Genomic DNA, 20,996 nt, shown 5'->3' with positions numbered 1-20,996 from the left:
CGTCGCCGATTTATAATTTTGCGACGGTTTAATACCGTCGCTCAATTTAGCGACAGTTTAAAAAAACTGTCGCATGTTTAAAACTAGCGACGGATTTTCCAAACCCGTTGCTAAAGTTGGCGACAGTTAAATAAAAATCGTCGCAAAATTTAGCAACAGTTACCGTCGCCGATTTCTAATTTCGCGACGGTTTAAGTAAAACCGTTGCCATTTTCAAAAAAATTCCTTCCCGCCTAAACTTCCCCCCATTTTCTTTCACCACTCTCTATAAATACATGCAAATTTGCTTCAATTTTTTCCACTTCACTTCACAACAATTAAAATTTTTCTCACTTACACGATTTTACAACTTCACAGGACTTAAAATTTTTGTCTCTTACACGATTTTACAACTTCACAACACTTAAAATTTTTATCTCTTACACGATTTTACCACTTTACAACACTTAAAATTTTTATCTCTTACACGATTTTTTTACCACTTCAAAACAATTAAAATTTTTATCTCTTACACGATTTTATCACTTCACGACTTTTAAATTTTTTTATCTCTTACACGATTGTACCGATTGAAAACACAGATTTTTTAAATTCTTAATTTTTTTTATTTTACCTAAAATATTAGCGACGGAATCTATAAACCGTCGCGCAATAGAGACGGTTTTGCACATGAATACCGTCGCTAAATGTAGCGACGGTAATATGTAAACCGTTCTATAGTTAGCGACGAGGTTTTGAACAGTCGCTAATTAGCGACGGTTGTTCTATGCAAACCGTCGCAAATATCTTTTGTGACAGTTGTCAAAACCGTCGCAAATTGTAGTTTCGACAACACTTTTTCTTTTGCGACGGTTTTAAAAACGTCGCAAATTGTAGCTACGACAACGGTCAAAAACCGTTGTCTTTGAGCGGATCATTTAACAACACTGACTTCAACAACAATTTTAAAATAGCTACGACAACGGTTAAAAACAACGGTTTAAAACCCTTGCAAAACAGTTGTCATTGGTAGAAATTACAACGGTTTAACACTGTTGCAAAACCGTTGTCGTTGATAGAAAAGACAACGGTTTTAAACAGTTGTCGTTGAAGACACTTTCAACAACACCCTCAGTTACAACAGATTTAAATGGCCTACGACAGTTTTATCCGTTGTAGTTTGGCATTTTTGTTGTAGTGATACCGAAGTAGGAAGACAGACGTTGGTACCAAATTGGTGTGAAATACAAGTTCTAGTTGTCCTAAAACGGGAAGAGAGTTTGATTAGGTCATATGATCTTTTACAAAAGGTTGGGGATACACTTGGAGGAATGATAGCTCGGCCTTGTCATTTATGATATTCAACTTTTCAATTAACTAGTATTTATTATTATGTCCGTAATGTTAGTATCTTTTAAACCAGTATCAATTATATTTGCAGTTGACAGTTAATGAGGAAGATTTCTACTAGGTGCATTTGGATGAATAATAATTTTCCGGTTTATGATTTGGTATGATATTCACTAGTTGGAATTAAATTTTAATCTCTTTATTTTGTGTTTCTTTAATTTTATTTCATTCATTCATACAAATATATGAATTTTTATTATAGGTGACAAGAATATTGGATTTTGATTAAGATGAGATTGTTGAATAATGAAGATGCGTCACAAGTTTGCTTATGTTTTGCTTTAGAAGACTTAATTGTTTGTTAGTTCTTAAACTAAATACATTTGGTACATTTGTTGGGATATATATGTTTTTCGAGATAACAAATTTGTCAGTCTTATACATTAATGATTGTAAAATTAATGAAAATTATTGATTGGCAATTTAATTTCTATTTCAAAAGTTTGTATTTTATTTGTATTTATGTTAATTTATTATATCCTTGAATATTATATCATGAAAATATTGAAAATCGATGGCATTTCATAAAATATGATATTTTTTATGTCACAATAGAACATTAAATCATGTACATAAAAATGTCATTATAAAAGTCATATGGAGACATTTCAAAAAGTCATTATAAACAACTATTAATGAAAATTTTCAATATCCTTATATACTAATATAGAAGACATTTGTAAGTGTTATTACAGATTACATATGAGACATTGTAAATTAACCTTATAACATATCATTAATGACATTTTTTGTTGTCACTATAAATAATATACACGACACTTTTAGTTGTCATTATAAATTATGTTAACTGGCATATAAATTTTTCATTATTGCTATAATAGCAAGGCATGAATAAATGTCTTTAAAACATTAGTTTTCCTGACATTTAAAATTGTTATTATAGGAATAATTAGTAACACGTATGAAGTTATCATTAACGTCTTATAATGACATTAAAAAATGTCAGGAAGTTTAAGACGACATTTGTTGGAAGTGTCACTAAAACTTAAATGTCACTAAATATTAAATATGATGACATTTATGAACACTACAAGAAAAATACAAATCAACAGCATCCATACGACAACGGTTTTTATTAAAACCGTTGTCTTTTTTCTTTTAACAACGGTTTTAACAAAAACCGTTGTCGTAGCCTAAAAAAACCCGCTTATAGACAACGGTTTTTAAAAAATCGTTGTCTTTTATGTATCTACGACAACGGTTTGTCTTTGATGTGTCTACGACAACGGTTTTTAAAAACCGTTGTCTTTTAGCATTTTTTTTGTCTACAACAACGTTTCTTAAAAACTGTTGTCGAAGAGTTTTTTTTTGAGGCTACAACAACGGTTGTTAGCGGTTTTTTTTGGCTACGGCAACGGTTTTTAAAAACCATTGTCTTTCGGATGGTTTTTTTTGGGCTACAACAACGTTTTTTCAAAAACCGTTGTCTATATAATATTCGGTCAAGGGTCAAAGACAACGGTTTACAAAAACCGTTGTTTTTCGGATGGTTTTTTAACTACGACAACGGTTTTTTAAAACGTTGTCGTTTCTTAGTGTTTTTTTTGTTAAAGACAACGGTTTTTGAAAAAAACGTTGTCGTAGTTTCTAATTTTTTTAAAAAAAATCAATTCATATTTAGCGACGGTTGTATAAAGTACCGTCGTTAATTTAAATTTAGCGACGATTTAAATAAACCCGTTGCTACTGTGAGCGACGGTTTGGGAATGACCGTTGCTAAAATTAGTGACGGTTTATACCAAACCGTTGCCGATTTAATTTAGCAACGGTTCATAAACCGTTGCATTTTTTAAATTCTTGACTTTTTTAAATTAGCGACGATACAACCGTCGCTAAGTTAATGTATGCGACGGTTATAGAACACACCGTAATTTTAAATAACCGACGCAAATAGCGACGGGTTGATTACAGACGTTGCTACTAGCGACGGTTTTTGCAGAGGTTTAAACAAAAACCGTCGCACAGTTTCTATAAATATCCGCACCCTTGGTCATTTTCTTCCCACACCGAAGTATTTTCCTTCAACAAATTTAATTTCAATTGCATTTTTCATTATCTTTTTCTTCCACGATTTTCATTAAATTTTGATTTCAAATGTTAAAATTTATTAATATATTAATTTATTTTTTTTCTTCCACGGTTATAAATATATTAATTTAATAGGATTGTTAGGTTTATAAAATTATAACCGTAATTTTTTTTTTTACGAAAAAAATAGCGATGGAAAACATAAGACTAACAGTCGCTAATTTGCGACGGTTAACATAAATAAAATCGTCGCTAATTTCCGACAAACGAGTAAAAACCGTCGCGATTAGCGACGGTTTTGTTTAGAAACACCGTCGCAAAATTTTGTTATACAACGATTTTTCAATGCTACGACGACGGTTTTTCACCGTCATCTTTAGACGTCTACGACAACGATTTTTCACCGTTGTTTTTGAGCGCACCATTTAACCACAAGACCTTTAACAATGGTTTTACAAGATCTTCGACAACAGTTTTTCACCGTCGTCTTTGATGTCTACGACAACGGATTTTCACCATTGTTTTTGAGCGTACCATTTAATCACAGGGGCTTTAACAACAGTTTTTCTGACCTACGAAAAACCGTTGTCTTTCGTCTTTTTTCTTGTAGTTGAATGTCACCATAAGCATTTATTCTTGTAGTGACGCATCTAAATTTTCTTGGTCATCGCCAATTTCAATTTGTGCACGCTATTTCTTTTAATATGTGTCACGTTTTTTTTACAGTATCTTCTGATGACTCTTTAATATAATGTTATTTCTTGAAAAAGTATGTGTGTGTATGTGTATATACTTGTATATATGCATAAAGATTATATATATTAATACATCTGAATGATTAATATCACTCCATGCAGTATATATGCATTATTAGGCACATTAATTACATTTTTGGCGATCGTTTATATGACAACATATTGTTTTGTTTAACGTAAATATGACATGTATAATTTAATCTGATTAGTGTAATTCTGTTGCAAATACAAGAGGAATTCTCATTGGTTTAAATGTATTGTGGAAACAGCCAGACTGCATGCTTTTAATTTGCATAAGCTTTACCGTATTTTATGGGGCTGTGTTTCTAACGCACACTGTTGCTTCTCAAGATGTGCTTTGCTCCAACACATAGATAAACAGATCCAATGTTGTCAAATTGTAACTTTATCGATCATGGAAATTAATCTAGGACTAATCAAACATTAATTTGCTAAAAAGGACTTGATAATAATTAAAAACAAAGGAAAAAAACAGCAAAAGAGGAAAAATTAAAGCCAAGATATTCATGATTTTTGAAACCAAAAGTTTCAAGGATATATCACAGGAAAAGAATACAGGCCTTACTCCCTAACTAATTGGGTCAATATCGAACTATTCCATTTTCTCGTAAAATCGATACATATATGATCCTCACGCGTAGAGTTAATTAATCATCATCCTGCTCAATTTCTGATGCGGGTTCTTCTTCTTCTTCTTCGAAGCCGTCAACCCCATAGGCTCCATGGCCATGCCCGAAAGCTTTTATGTGATCTTTGAGCGACCTTTTGTGCTTAAAATCCGAACCACACAGGCAATACCAAAGCTTACCACAGTTCTTTTCATGTGTTCTCCAATCTCCCCTAACTGCGAAAGTTTTGCCACATTTTCTACACATGAAAGGCTTGATCCCATGCTTCCTCTTGTAATGTGTCTGAAGGGTTCTGAAATCTTTCAAGGGTTTTGCCCTCGGATGATCGATATTGTTTCGGCAGCCTGGTGAGCAGCAATAGCAAGGTAGCTTGAGCATGCCTGTTGGCTGAGTACCCCTTAAAGACTCGGGACCTCTTCTGTATTGTGAGCCATGCCCCCACATATGCATCTGCGTCATTTCATTACATGCATATATGTACTCAAATATTAATGTTATTTTAAAAAGAAAACATATAAAATTCATAAAAACAAAGGTTTTAATTAATTTGAAGAAACCCTTTTGTTATTACAAGAAGCATTTGCCAATATGACAGCCGACAGAGGGAGGAAAGAAAAGATTGCGAAAAAGGTGAAAGCTCATTTTCACCAAGAAAGAAGCTAGAGGCAGTAGTGTTCTTCAAGCTGAGTATATCTTTAATGAGTGTAGGAACTATATTTTCCTTTCACCATTTAACACAAATTGAAGAAAGAATAATTAGATACGCCAAAAAATACCGGTTTCTTTCTAAGTTTTTTTTTTCCGAGAAATTTTAAATATAGAGCAAGTTTTTGTCTCAATCAAATTTATTTTCACTAGCATGCTCTGTAATAAATGCGCAAGAGAAAAATTGGAGCATTCTTGAAAATTTTCAGTGATTGCCAATTTGCCACATCAATTTTCCAGAATCATTGCTCTAAAATGGACGCAAAAAAAGAGGACAAAAGGTTAGTATACAGCAGATAACAATTCCCGAAGTAAAAACTATTGATTTCTAGACAAGTCATATAGAGAGGGCTGGAACTTTAGGTATGGTCTTTTCAAATCTTTTTTCGGCCAAAAGGTAAGTTGGAATTATGAGGTTTTAATGAAGAAAGATGGCCTGAATCTCTCTGGTTACCGTTGAAGTCTCAGTTGGATACAGAAACCAATTTGAAGAAGCACAAACTTCAAAGTGTGTAATTTGGAAAGTGAGAGCCAAGAAAAAATATACGTATATATATACATATACATATATGTATATATATGTGTGTATGTAAATCACATAAATGAAGTGAGTCACTCTCGGCTCAAGTCTGATCAGTCAGCAGTCTGAGTGATGGAAAATCCAAGAATATATTATCATGATCCATGCAGTAGAAATTCAAAACTTTTGGGTATATAATAAAAAAATTCTCCCTCAAGTATTTCTATCCAATCTCTTTTCGTTTGACAAATCTAAGACACCCTTTAATTATACACAGCTTTTGCAAACTCAAGTATATAGATACGAACAACAAAGAAATTTATAAAGGAAAAATCTTGAAAAAATTAAATAAATAAAACATTACTAAAAATACAAAGTGAATTTAATCAAGTACTCGATCATCATCACCTGCATGTTATTGTATCTATTGAAGGTCTTGTAGCAAACAGGACATGAAAACTGGGTTGGACCTATAAGAATCTGAGAAGGCGTAGGAATCCAGTACTGCCCCTTGTTAATCCTGCTGATTGGGTATCCCGAAACATCAGATTCTCCATCTTTATCAGCAGCACCAGGATTACCAGACAGCACCATAGTTGCAAGATCAGCTACACTAGGGTTTGGTAATCCTATATGCAGCGCAACTGTGACTCCAGCACCATCTTCTTCTTCATCAGCAAAGAGGGTCCGTTTCATCCCATTTTCCACACTTTTATCCACGTCAAAATCATCCATTCTTGAGCAGGAAGGCTCTTGTTCTTCAAAGCTTGTGGGAGTGAGCCTGAGAAGAGGGAGGGCTTCTCTTAGTGGAGGTGAATTAGGGGGTGACGGTGGAGTTTGATGAAATGAAAGATTCTTGTCAAAGTATGCATTGCTTTGAGGGGGATTTGGGGTGCTGAAATGGTGGAAAAAATTGGATTTGAAGCTTTGAGGATAGAGATTTGAGTGGGGATCAGTCATAGTGATCAGAAAAAGTGGGAGAGGAAAATGGAAGGATTGAGGGACTTGGCTTTATAGAGAGAGAGAGAGATTCACGACGACATTAATCATCACTTTGGGTGCATTTAGACTTTATAATAAAGGAAAAGTAGAAACATGGGTCTATTTATGACCATATATATAAATATATACGTACGAATAATATCATTTCGTATATCACTTGTTAAAACAAAAAGATAATTATCAAATACTATAAATTTTGAAAAAATAAATGTAAAAATCCCGTTAAGTAACGTGGTTTATAAGGATAAATATAATATATGTACATATACTAGAAATAATGCATGTGCATATATTGAATAATTAGATTTCGAAATAAATGGTTAACTATTCAATAAAATAATAATATTATAATTTTTGACAATTCTTGTTAATTACGCATATATAACTAATTTGGAAAAAAAAAACATATTTGTTTAATTTTTAAAAATGATTAGGATTACTCAAATTTTTCTTGCATCTTTTTATCATATCGTTTTCTTTTGTTATTTGTCATATTTTCTTAATAATACATATATTTTATTATAATATTCAATTATTACAATTTTTTGGCAATCAATGATTTGAAAATCTTTTTATTACAATGTTGTCTTATTCTCTTTCATGTAAACTGAATGTTATTATTTTCATAGACATCTTTAATTTATTAGACGATTGTACTTGATAACATATAAATCACACATTATTGTAACAATATATAATTACATAAAAAATGTTGACACTTATAAAAAAATATTGATTGAATGCTGTCATTTATTTGCAATTTATGATAATAATATTTTTGATAATAAATCATTTTTTTACTGACTCTTTATGACACGTATTTGAATATTTCATATTAACACATAAGTATAATGAGCACAATTAAATTACTGATGTTATATTGATATTATCTCCATAAAAATAATATCTTTAATTTTCTTAATTGTTTAAATATCTTTACGGGATAATTTGTGAATCTTTATCTTGAAAAAAAATCATTGTATTTATAAAGTTTGATTGACAAATATAACTTTATAGTATACATTTAATTTGGAAATTAAATTTATTGTATGAAAACAATACTTCTTCTTCCAATTCTATTTTTTTGTACGACCCAAAAGAATTAATATTTTTTTATCTTTTATCTTCTACCTCTCACTGTAAAAATTTATGAAAACAAAATAAAAATATTTTTAAAATAAAAATATTCATGTCTAGAAAAAAATTTTTATTTATTGTTTTTCTTGTCAATATATTTTGTTAAATGTGAACATTTACTCTACTTCATTGTCTTAATTGTCATATATTTTTTCTATAATTTGTGTACATTAAAGATGAATAAGTTCATTTTATAGTTTTTTATTACCTGGACTTAGGTTGATATATTAATATGTGATATACGTAGATATAAGAATTTTAAAATTCAATTTATTCACCATGATTGTTCATAACAATGATCAACCTAAAATAATGAAAATTTGGACTCATAATTATTTTATATATGGTACAAAAATAATATATGGAAATTTTTTTGACCTTTTAGTTGTAAAATACAGTGATAAATACATGTAGGTGCACTATTTCATTGTTGCGATTATAACTTTCTCTATATACCTTATTTCTCACTCAAGGATCAAACTTTGTTTATTTCATATTTTGATGATAGAAAAATCTAATATTTCATTTAAATTTTTTGTTAATAATATTTACATGATTTTTATTGTGTATTTCTCTAATTTAAAAATGATCAATTACAATTCAATCTACAACAATATTTGAAAACTGAAGAATGCTTTTAAATTTAAAAATTGAGTAACATGTTAGGGACCAATTCAAAACTAAAATTTGATGTAAATTGTTTCTAGTTTTACTATTGAATAATATAGGATCGAGCGTTTGTCATTTATCAAAAACTATAGCTGATGGTAATGATGCTAGTCAAATCTTTAAACCACACAACAGTTCAAGTGCCTACCCATCATGGACAATTATTGAATCTAACAATTTCTCTCCTAATAATTGCATCAACTGCAATCAATGAAAATCAAACACGCGACCTTGACTCTGATACCAATTGTAGGATCGAGTGTTTGCTGATTTACCAAAAGCTATAGATGATGGTAGCAGTGCAACTCAAATATTTTAAATAATACAACAGTTCAAGCGCAATATTTCAATTGCTCTACCCAAGATGATCAATTATTGTACCAAAAAAATAATTTTATGCAAATAAACTTTTACTTTATCATACAAATTTATAAGATATTTAAGTAGAGTATATACTTGATATTTCACATAAATAGTAGAGAAAAAAATCGTTTTTCATCATTTGATAATTTATATTTTAAATAAAAGAAAATTCAGAAAAAAATACTAAGCATATTGACAAAATCCAGAAGCCCAAAGTGAAAGTTGAATTAATACATTCATACTCATCATTAAATTATACTATTTATTTTTAATAGATTTAACACTTTTATCCATTAAGTTTTTTGATAGAATTGTTTATACAATTTAACGAAAAATCGAAGTACTCCCATTTCTGATTCTGAACAACAATCACATTATTATTACGTTAGACTGACAAACAAATTATTATTTTTATTATATCATCATAGTATTTATCTCAATAAACACATTTTAGAATGTAGGATGTTAATTTTACTGTTGACATTAGATGTACATATTATTAATTCTAAAAATCCTTAATTTTTTTTATTACTTTCAATACATTACTTATTCTATCTTCAAATATATTAATCTATTTATTGTTGTATACAAAGTATAATAATTATTTGTTTAATTGATCACATTTAAGAATAGGTGCTTAGAAAAAATTCTAAGATATCTTTAAAAAACAATAGATGATAGAATTAAATTTAAAATCAAGAGAAAAATTAAGAAAATATAGATTATTACAGTTCATGAATATAGTGATTGAGTCCTTATGAATATTTTTTTTTAAAAAAAATCGTGTCTTTATTTATAGTAACGATGTCTTATAATTTATAATATTAAATAAAACAAATTATCAAGATAAAAAACTAATCAGAAACACAATTACAATAAATTTCTTGATTGTATATTTAATGAAATTTTTTATATTTCATATATGTTTGATTTTTTTCATTTATAAGGTTGAAATTTTATATATTCTAATATAAAATTTTTTATGCATCTTAACATCAATAAAAATATAATATATACATATACATATATAATATATATATATATATATATATATATATATATATATATATTATATATATATATATATATATATTATACCAGTATAAATATATGATTTCGAATTTTGAATTTTCATGTATGTCTTTATCTTAATTAAGTAATAATGATAAATACATGTCTCTTTTTTTATATATATATTAACTAATTATAAAATAAATTGAAGAAAAATGAAATACAACCTCTATTTTTTGGAATAAAAGTTACAAATAAATTGAAGAAAAATGAAATTAAAATTCTATTTATCTGAGCCATTTTATTTATAACTCTCATATGATCTCTTTATATATTCTCTTTGTTTTGAAAGAAATCCATATTATTTTTTATAATTAATTATATTAAAATTTATATTTCTATTTTAAAAGTTTAATACTACATACATTTTCTTTGGAACTCTAGATCGCTGGATCCATATTCTATAAATAGAGAAAAAGTTCAGTTTAGTAAAGTTCTACTACTCTTAAAAAGATTCAAGTATTCAAACTTTCAAGTACTTGAACTAAAACCATTCAGTTGAGCACACTTTACAAAGAATCATAGCCGATCATTAAAAATCATAAAGTGCTAGGATATTGCAATACTATAACTCTCTATATTTGATAACAGTTTGTATACTGTTATTCATTCAGTTAAGGTGTACTAGGAGTTTGTACTCGAGTTCTCCAAACATCAAAAACAAACTTGTGTACTACTTCTCACTTTCAGTTTACGATCCAGTTTACGTAGGCAGCCAGACCATTATTTGATTTGTTCTAGTCTGTCAATTTGGCTTCATTCCACATAAATTTGTGAGTCAACTGATATTGATAATCGAGAAAACACAATTTTATTGCCAACACGCCTAGATTAACATTAAAAAGGCAATTTGTGTCGAGTACTTATTCAATTCTCTTCTAAAAACTTCAACTGATCCTATCAAGTGGTATCAGAGCGAGACTTATTCTTGACTCTGAACATTTCTTTTCAGAATGGCTTCATTCAGCAAAATCCCGATGTTCTCCAAGAAAGATTTTGATGACTGAAAGAAAATAACGCATGCTTATTTAACTGGTCATGATGATGATATGTGGTTCGTTATCACAGATAGACCAATGAAGATTTTGAAAGCCAATACAACAATAGTCATCACTGAAGGTGCTCCTCAAATGTTAGGAAAAACAAGGGATGAATGAACGAATGATGAAGAAAAAAAATCATATCTTTATAATATGACTAAGGACATTATGTACAAAACTCTTTATAATAACAAATTTAACAAAATCAAAATGTATAAGGTTGCCAAAGAAATTTGAAAAAACTGATTCAGTTGTGCGACGGTAATGAATTGACCAAAGAAAACAAATTCTCTGTTGACATACAAAAGTTTGACAATATTAAGATGAATCATAGAGAATCAAATGTCTGAATTTGATGAAAGAGTCTGTACAATTGTGATTGAACTCAGTGCACTTGGAAGAGTCTACAACTACAGAGAAATGATATTAAAGGTAATGAGAGGACATCCAAAAGAATGAGATATCAAGACTATTACAATGCGTGAATCCAAAAATTTGAGCAAGATGGAATTCTATTACTTGTTTGCGGACTTGAAATCTTATGAATTCGAATTGCTAAACCAAAAAGGATGATAAGTCTACCTCTAAGTTGACTAAGGCTCTAATTCTTGTAAAACTGAAACCATTAGTTTCAAATGAAAATCAGCTGAACAATTGAGCAATGATGCCATGTCACTGTTAGTGAAAAAGTTCGGAAAGTTTCTACGGAATAATCAAGGTAATTTTCAAAGCTCCGACAAAATATCTTATCAAGATAGGGAGTCAACTGATGACTCTAATCCCTGTTTCAACTGTGACAAGACTGACCACTTCATAGCAAACTGTTTTAAACCAAGGAAGGATGACATGAGGTAATATAAGATGAGCAAGAGATCCTTTGATAGACGGAGATCCAAGAATGAGAAATTTTTTTAAGAAGAAGCATGACCAGAAGGTGCTGGTGGTCGAGGCAAGCAAATCAAAGTGGCCTGACTCAGAATCTGAATAATCTGAGTCAGAAGATCCAAGCAGTTCTAGTGAGGATGAGGAAGTGAAGTGCTTGATGACCAATAATGCTTAACTAGAATCCACCAGTGGAAAGCCTGTTGAAAATATGAGTAAGGACAAAAAGTTAAGTGTTGGTTACGTGTCTGAGAGTTCCATACTAAGCCAAACTTAAGAAAAGTAGTTTAGCTAGGCATAACTCGAAGTAATCAATACTTTAACAGCAAGTCTGTTCAGAAAATATATAGGCCGACAAATGAAGTTGAAAAGAGTAAACAACATATGGTTTCTACCGCAAACAGAACACACCGCGCACATGCATATGCACAACCTATTTGGAACACAACAAGTTGTCGGTTAGTTAAACTGATCCAAGTCTGGATTCCAAAAATACTAATCACATCTGGAACCAAGTAGGTATGGGTACCAAGAGTTATTCTTCATTTGTGATTGTAGGGCATATGAACTGAACTAATTAAGAAGTCGGTTTGGTACTTGAACAGTGGATGTTCGAGGCACGTGACTGGTGAAGCTAAAATGCTATCTAAACTGACTCAGTTTACTGGATATTAGATCACATTTGGAGATGCTTCTCAAGGTAGAATTGTGGGTAGGTAATCTAAACTTACCCATGGTAACATTATTATTAAAGACATATTACTTGTTGAAAATCTTAAATATAATTTGATTAGGATAAATTAGTTATGCGATCGTGGCTATTCAGTTGGGTTTAATAAGAATATCTATAATGTCAAAGATACTTCTAGATGTATTATAATGAAAGATGACATATGTGGTAACAAATACAAAATCAGTTGGACTGCTCAATCTAGTGAACCCGTGTACTTCATTGCTTCTAACTTATCAAAAAACTTGTTATAACACAAAAGGTTAAATCATTTAAATTTCAGAGTCATTGTAAATCTGAGCAAGAATTATTTGGTCACTAGTATGCCCAAAATTGAATTTTCCAAAGACAAAGTATGTTCAGCTTGTTAGTTTGAGAAGCAAGTTAGGTCATCTTTTAAAACAAAAAGATTAACTCATCGACCTAAAGCTTATAACTGTTGCAAATGAACTTGTTTGGTCCTATCGAGTCATGAGCATACGATAAATGAAATACAATCTATTTATTATTGCTGATTTTTCAAGATTTACTTGGGTAATTCTCTTAAAATCAAAAATCAAACTATTGCTTAATTGATCAAAATTTTCAAAATACTTTTAAATAAAAAATCAAAAGGGATCGACAAAATAAAATCTGATAGATGAACTAAATTTGTCAATCAAACTTTGTCTAAATTTTTAGAAAAATCATGGAATCAAGCATTAGTTCTCAACATCTAGAATATCTCAGCAAAAAGCAGTAGCTGACAGAAAGATAATGACCCTTAAAGAGGCTACCAGTACAATGTTGGCCGATTCTGGAATTTCTCAGAGATTTTGGGCTAGATCAGTGAACCATGTATGTTATACTCAGAACAAAATCAATTATTAACAAGAAACATAGAAACACACTACATGAGATGTGGTATGGCAAGCAACCTGTGGTATCTTATTTCAAAAATTTTTTGTTTCGAATATTTTATCCACAACAATGTAAAAATCATCTGACTACATTTGATGAATTCAAATGAGAGTATATTTCTTGGATATTTTTCAGTTAGCAAAGCTTATCAAGTATTTAATAAAGAACTCTAAATGTTGAAGAATCAGTGCACATTGTTTTTGATGAAACAATGTCAACTGACAAGTCAATTGATCAGCTGAATTTATCAATTGATTTGAAGAAATAAATCTGGAGGATGAAGTGCGGATGAGATCTATATCAATTAATATGTATTATTAAACAAAAAAAAAATTATTATGATAATAGTAATTTATATTTATATTTATATATATGTACGGTCGGGTCCAGAGCAGATCCGGTTAAACTCGAGACTTACTCGGGACCCAATTAATCGAGTCTAAACTTGTCCCATCAGGTCTAGATTATTACGAGGCTTGGTTTTGAATTGGCTCATTGTCATTCTTATTAATCATATATCTAAATGTGGATATTTAATAATAAATATAGAGTCAACGGAAAAATAAGTAGATATCACATGTATCGATAAATGTTTATCTTTAAATACATTATTAGAATAGTGTCCCAAAGGTATCATTTCATTTATTAACGTGTATTTTGAATAATAATGTTTAAAGGCAAATCATAAAAAAAAAAAAGGGTAATGCTATGTGTACATAATGGGTTACATAGAGGCTTACATGTAATTATTAAATAATTATTAAATTACAATTAAACCCTCATCTTAAATTGATAGACTACACATTCCATTCATTATTTCTTCTCCTATCAATAATATTAAATTGTTTTTTTAATGCAAGTCCTGAGATTTATCATACAATTTTTTTTTAAAAAAAAATATTTTTTGATAAATATTATATTTTTCAATATTTAATAAATCATATAAAAAATTAATAGTAATGATTTTTAAAATGAAAAAAATTAATGATTGTAACTAAAATAATAAATTATTATATTGCCAAAATTAGAATTAGACAAACGAAACAATCTACAATCTCTTTTACGAATCTACATCAAAAACAAACGAAACAACAAATTGGAAGAAAAAAACTAACCTTAATTACAGTAATAAAGATGTAAAACAAAGAGAATAGATGGTCGTCTCGATAAGTATTAGAATATTTCTATGATCTCGATTTTTTCTTCGTCTTTACCGCATATGGATTTGGAAGCGAGGGTTGGGAGAGGAGAAGAAAGATACGGTCAATCGATTTGGAGTGAGGGCTGAGATAGGAGAAGAAATAATTAATAGAATAGGTAGTCTATCAATTTAGGGTGATGGTTTTATTTGTAATTTAATAATTAATTAATAATTACATGTAAGCCTCTATGTAACCCATTATGTACACATAGCATTTTCCAAAAAAAAATTATGCAACGGAAATTGTAACACTAATTTGAAAATATACATTAAGTCATATTGGATTTAGATCCTTTCATATGTTAAAAACACAACACCAAGTCATGTGTATTTCTTACACGAGATTATTTTGTGGACATTACTTTGTGTCAAATAAATTTAAAAAATTGCCCGATAACTTTTAATATGTATACATTTCATAGCAAATCCATATGTCCATTTCTTTTTTGGTAAAATGCATTTATCATACTATGAAATGTATGCACATTAAAAGACTGATGACATTTATAATACATAGGGACTTTAATCTTAATTTTAAAATCAAAATTAGTTTTTCACCTCTTTCCAAAAAAAACTATTTTCTTGCTTAAATATTTAATATGGTTGTACGACAATATTATATATACGTGGATCGATGACCTTTTGTCTTTCTTACTTTATATCTGATATCTGTGGTATTCTTCTTTTAGAAAGCAGGACTGTCAACTGTAAATCAAAATTTCTCTTTTCGCAGATATGAATCTTGATTCATGTAATTTGCTGTAATATATATTAATATTAAGTACGAGTTATAGCTATATTAATAGATGAAAATATTTCAAAATTAATTTTCGATCTTGATAATATAATGTAACGGGACAATTTCGAAAATCATATATTATTTTAGTATGAACTTTTTTTAATAATATTTTATTTTATATTTTATGTACCAAATAGTTTAAATCAATTATGATTTAAGATTACCACATTGACGATCAATGGGAGATGCTGTCGGCAGCAAGTATCTATAATATTTATACCGTCAAAAATTATAAAATTACCTTAATTTAATAAAAAATATTATAAAAATATGTTTAATTAAATTTGTGTATTCTCTTGTCACTATTATATCCACATTATAAATATTTTTAAACTATTAAATATTTTCTTTGATCTTTATCCAATCTTTTGAATTTTTAAATGATTTATCATTCTTAATATAAAAATTGTTATAAGAAAACATTAAATTAAAAAAAAATTAACTGAAAAATGTCTTTTTTCTAATTGTTTCATTTATGGAAATCGAGAACATTTATTTGCCCAAATTATCGACAGCCCTAGTCTCAAAAGTGAGTTGAGGACCCATTTGGAGTAATTAATTTTCACTGAAGGGTAAAGAACCTGGTTAAATATCCAGATCTTGAGGGGGAGATGAAAATGAGAAAATAAACAGACAGCAAAATATAATTCAAATGGAGCAATGAGCACTGCATCAAACACAGCTAGGTCTCACATACATGAGAAAGCAAACGATCGGAGGTACGAAATCATGCATCTTCTTAATCAGCTATTTCGACTCCAAAATCAAGGAAAACATAAAAAATATATTTCAACATCATAACAAGAGCTTGAGAACACTGTCGAGACGGATATCCATCGAATGAACGAAACATGACATGTGGTGCTAGAGTGTACAAAGATGTTATAATTTGATGTGTTTCCGCAGTGTGACGTGTTTTGAACATTTTGGAGACCTTTAACATCATATAATGTACAAAGGCAGAAAAAAGACGAACATCCCAGGTTTCAATCAACTGCATTCATTTTAAATATTTGCCACAAGAAGGGAACATGCAGATATGGACTATTATTCTTTATCTGCAATTATTGTGTGCTGATGTTTGTTAGTCATAAAGGTACACTACTACCTAAAAATTGATGTTGAATATCCCATGATCAAAGGAAAAACTAATTCTGCAGTTAGGCCAGAGGAGATGGTCCAGATGCAAAGTTTAATCATTGTATCATCAAAAAAGTTAAGAAATAGTGGTCTTACGACGTTACAATCCTTCTATTTCAGTGCAGACAGACTATCTAAAACCATTCCGCATGGAATCGAATTTACTCATTTGTACTATATGATTCATACCACGAGGAATAAAATATGAAACAACTTACAGCGTAAATATTTCAGCAATTATTCAACGGAAACCAGTTTTAGTTAAAGAAATATCTCACCTTCATTATCAAGGCCGATAGTTCTGAATCTGATTTGTGGATTAATGTCAAGATTGATCTCCTTTCTTATAATTAAAGCTAGCAAGCATTTTTTATACAATCTTAACAATTTCAACAGGAACATTGGTTTCCATTAACTGACAACCAAATTTTTTAGTTCTATCATTCTGGTTATGTGGAATGATGCTAATAGACAAGTAACAAGTAGATGCAGGTGAAACACAACATTATGAGATCATAAAATATAGACGAAGATGCAGGTGAAACACAACACTATGAGATCATAAACTAATGTGGGTGAAACACAACATTATGAGATCATAAACTATAGACGAGAATAAGTATATTCTTGCATAGATCAACCAAAAATGCAGGAGTCTGCCCGACCCACAAGCAGTCAGCTTCGCGATTTACACTTCACAATATTTATCCGCAAATATTACAGTAACAAAGATAAAGTAAACCATGGATGAAAGCGATCTCGAGGACATTTTACAAAACAATTTTTTCATCAACAATGAATTACGAACAATGAAAGCACGGCTTAAGAAAAGATCAGTTGTGCATCCAAACCACATATTAAACAACTGGAGACAGTATACTGACAGTCATACAAATTTTAGCAAACTCCAATAAAGATTTAATGACTTGGAGTCACATGGCAAACACCAAAAACTAAAATCACAGTCTTTAAGTTACTTATCAAATGGTAATTAATTGCAAAAAGCATATTCCCTACCAAAACTCTCTCCAATGGACTTTAAAATAAGCACTCTGCATAATATATGCATAAAACACCAATATTTTCAGGCCCTATACTACAAGAAGGTACTCGTAAACTAACATCTAAAGGAAGTCTCGAGACATACAACCACTCTATCCCGTTAGCATCCTAAGAGAAAAACAATTTACGGCCACATTCTGCATTTGGATGGATAAATAACTCACTAAATGAGTGAAATACACAAGCTGGAGACATAGCAAATAACTACAATGCAACAAAACTCTCTTTAACATAAGGCTTCTCAAGTCACTTTTGAAACAACATCTACTACTCCATTCATGAATGACCTAGTACCTACGTAAGCACGATTTTTTTTTCCCAATTATATACCAAATCATTGCACCCCATAATCATTTGCACCCTCTGATATCACGCAAGTTAAAAATTCAGCAAGCAGTACTTTAATCTTGACGCTTTCACAACATTTGCAATCAATAATACAGAAAAAGGGAGAGGTTCATTTATAAAGTCTTTCAGTCGAATACAAGCGCATAATAAGCAAGCTCAGGAAAACCACCATAAAACTAAGCAATCTCCCATCAGATGGGGTAGCAGTCCAACTGAAACAGAACGAAAGATGAACAAAATACAGGTAATCTTCACTTCACTCTACCTGTTTTCTAGCTTTACTTCCCTGTATTCATCATCAAAGTGATATTATCCCCTTTCAACAAAATCCTCCCAAGTTGCTTCCTGGTCTTCTTCTTGACACTCACCTCCTCCGCGTCATCCAAGACCAAGTTCATGTACTCGTCAAACCCAATAATGCGCCCCTCGATTCTCAGATCCTTCTGCTCGAAAAGCCATATCTGAATGCGAGCTTTGCTCTGAAGAAACCTGAAGATCAGGTTGATGGGTTGGGTCATAATTCGCTGGACTTTCGTGCTCGCCATGGTTGATGGTGCTCGTGAGCTCCGCCGCAGATGATATCGTGCGTCTCTTCCCTTCTCCGAATACAAGCGGCAGAAACCCTAGAAAGGAACACGATTACTGAGGTTTATCGGTTTTCTTGAATATGCTGAAATCGCGTTTTCGTCAAAAAAATAATAATATGCTAAAATCGGTTTGACAGCACGAGTTCAGAGTCCGGAGCTTTGAGTGGTACTTAGTTACACATGTCAAAATCCGCGGGCTAGCTCGCCACCCACGACAACCCGCCGTTAGGCGGGGCAGGCCAGCCCACCATTTTAGCGGGCTTTTAAATGGACAACCCAGCCCAACTCACTTTGAGCCATGAGTTATACGGGTCGACGCGCATGTTTTTTTAAGAAAAAAATGTTACACAGTATCACAGTAAACATAGAAGAAAAATATATTTCAATCAAATAGTTTAATAAAATACTTAAAAACATTGAAATAAAAAATTGAGAAAGCGTACAACATAATTCATAAAAGATAAAATGCTTAAACTAAACATTAAGAAATTAAACAAATACTATAAAGTCAATTTTCATTAAATTTCATTCAATTTTGATCTTTTACATTAGCACAAAGATTCAAATTTTACCAGAGTGAGTGATGGAGGCGAGGCACAGGAGAAAAATAAAAAAAAAATAATACAAGAGAGTGATGGAGACGCATGAGACTTATTCCATTTTTTAAATAAAAGTTAAAAATACAAAATTTTACCCTAATTTGGCGGGCCAGCACACCCTGTTTAGGCTCGCAACCCAAACGGGCTCAACCCGTTTGGTCCGTCTCCAAACGGCCTACTATTTTATCAACTCTACCCGCTCAATTTTTATAACGAGGTGGGCCGGCCCGATGGATCTGATCCAATTTGACAAGTCTATTCTAGTTGTACTGGTGTACATGGTGTAAACTTACACAATTATAATTTAAAAAATTAAAAAGAAATCGTACTCACCAAACTGCAACATTGTGAGGATCATACCATCCGATCAAACTTTTTATTTTATTAGGATCATTCTTAATTAGTGTTCTAAATAGCGACCAAAAAGTGGCAATCGACGACCCTGCCTTTTCCTTAGGCGTTTAGAGGTGAGCCGAGGTTGACGGACGACTCAGATGGTTGAGCCATCAAAAGTCAACAAAATTTTAAAAGCTCTAATTATGAATACTTTATCCATTGTATCTTGGAAACATAATATCCAACACAATCACCCCCAAGTCCCACAAACCATGTCTGCCTTCTTCTTTTGATGGATCTATATTAATTATCTTGTTAATTGTATTTATGTATTTGTGCACTGTATCATATGAAATTTATTTATCATTTAATTTATGCATATATTGCATGATTTTATACATAATTATTTATTTTTATTTAAGCTAAAACCGCTATTATCAACCTAACAATTCGTTTTTTTTGTCCCTTTTCTAGCAGTTTGTTTGTCTATCATTTTTAATATTGTGTTGAAGCAAAAAATGTAAAATTCGAAGTAACAACTTAAAAAAATTGTATGATATTATGCTTTTTTATATAGTAAAAACATATTTCTATACAAATATTCATCTATCTCATACTCAACTCTCACAAAACAAAAGATAATCAGGCTATAGAACGGATGCTATTACAATATATCAAAACAATGAATTACAGTTGAATGTTCCATTGCGTATGTTACATTGGATTAAATATTACTTTAAATTTAGTGTGTGTTAAAAATTATTTCGATCTAAACTATGTATATTTTCAAGAAAAATTCGAGATAAATCTCCAAATGAAAACACAAGTTGTTATTTACTCCTTATACCATAAAATTTTATTTAAACTCAATCATCATGTCAAAAATATCTTTATTTGTTATACTGGACAGAAATGGTATCAGAGCCGAGTAAAATTATTTCAAAGATACAATATCATTATTATTGTATAATTAAATGTTTGAAGATGAGATTTTTTCAAAAATTATGAATCCGAACATATGTTCGAGATTAAATATTTACATGATTTATTTTAATACTTTGA

The 20,996-nt window shown here is 30.4% G+C and overlaps 2 protein-coding genes and 1 long non-coding RNA gene across 3 annotated transcripts; 1 reads left to right on the top strand and 2 right to left on the bottom strand.

Moving 5' to 3' along the window:
• The first annotated feature begins 1,180 nt into the window (after positions 1 to 1,180).
• Positions 1,181 to 1,810, top strand: LOC140837938 (uncharacterized). The gene is made up of 3 exons (XR_012119507.1): positions 1,181 to 1,289; positions 1,421 to 1,490; positions 1,592 to 1,810. It is a non-coding gene; the product is annotated as an uncharacterized lncRNA (long non-coding RNA).
• Positions 1,811 to 4,733: 2,923 nt separating this feature from the next.
• Positions 4,734 to 7,124, bottom strand: LOC140839540 (zinc finger protein WIP2-like). Its single transcript, XM_073206310.1, has 2 exons — positions 6,477 to 7,124; positions 4,734 to 5,293 (listed from the first exon to the last, which is right to left on the bottom strand). Exons 1-2 carry the CDS (start codon positions 7,026 to 7,028, stop codon positions 4,862 to 4,864), a joined length of 984 nt encoding a protein of 327 aa, XP_073062411.1. The 5' UTR covers positions 7,029 to 7,124; the 3' UTR covers positions 4,734 to 4,861.
• Positions 7,125 to 18,502: 11,378 nt separating this feature from the next.
• On the bottom strand, positions 18,503 to 19,080 carry LOC140839539 (uncharacterized). Its single transcript, XM_073206309.1, has one exon. It carries the CDS (start codon positions 18,955 to 18,957, stop codon positions 18,691 to 18,693), a length of 267 nt encoding a protein of 88 aa, XP_073062410.1. The 5' UTR covers positions 18,958 to 19,080; the 3' UTR covers positions 18,503 to 18,690.
• Positions 19,081 to 20,996: the final 1,916 nt, after the last annotated feature.

Source organism: Primulina eburnea, chromosome 8, assembly GCF_022965805.1.
Source record: "Primulina eburnea isolate SZY01 chromosome 8, ASM2296580v1, whole genome shotgun sequence".
Classification (NCBI taxonomy): domain Eukaryota; kingdom Viridiplantae; phylum Streptophyta; class Magnoliopsida; order Lamiales; family Gesneriaceae; genus Primulina; species Primulina eburnea.
The sequence above is the reverse complement of the archived record's forward strand: the minus strand, read 5'-3'. Positions and strand labels throughout refer to the sequence as shown.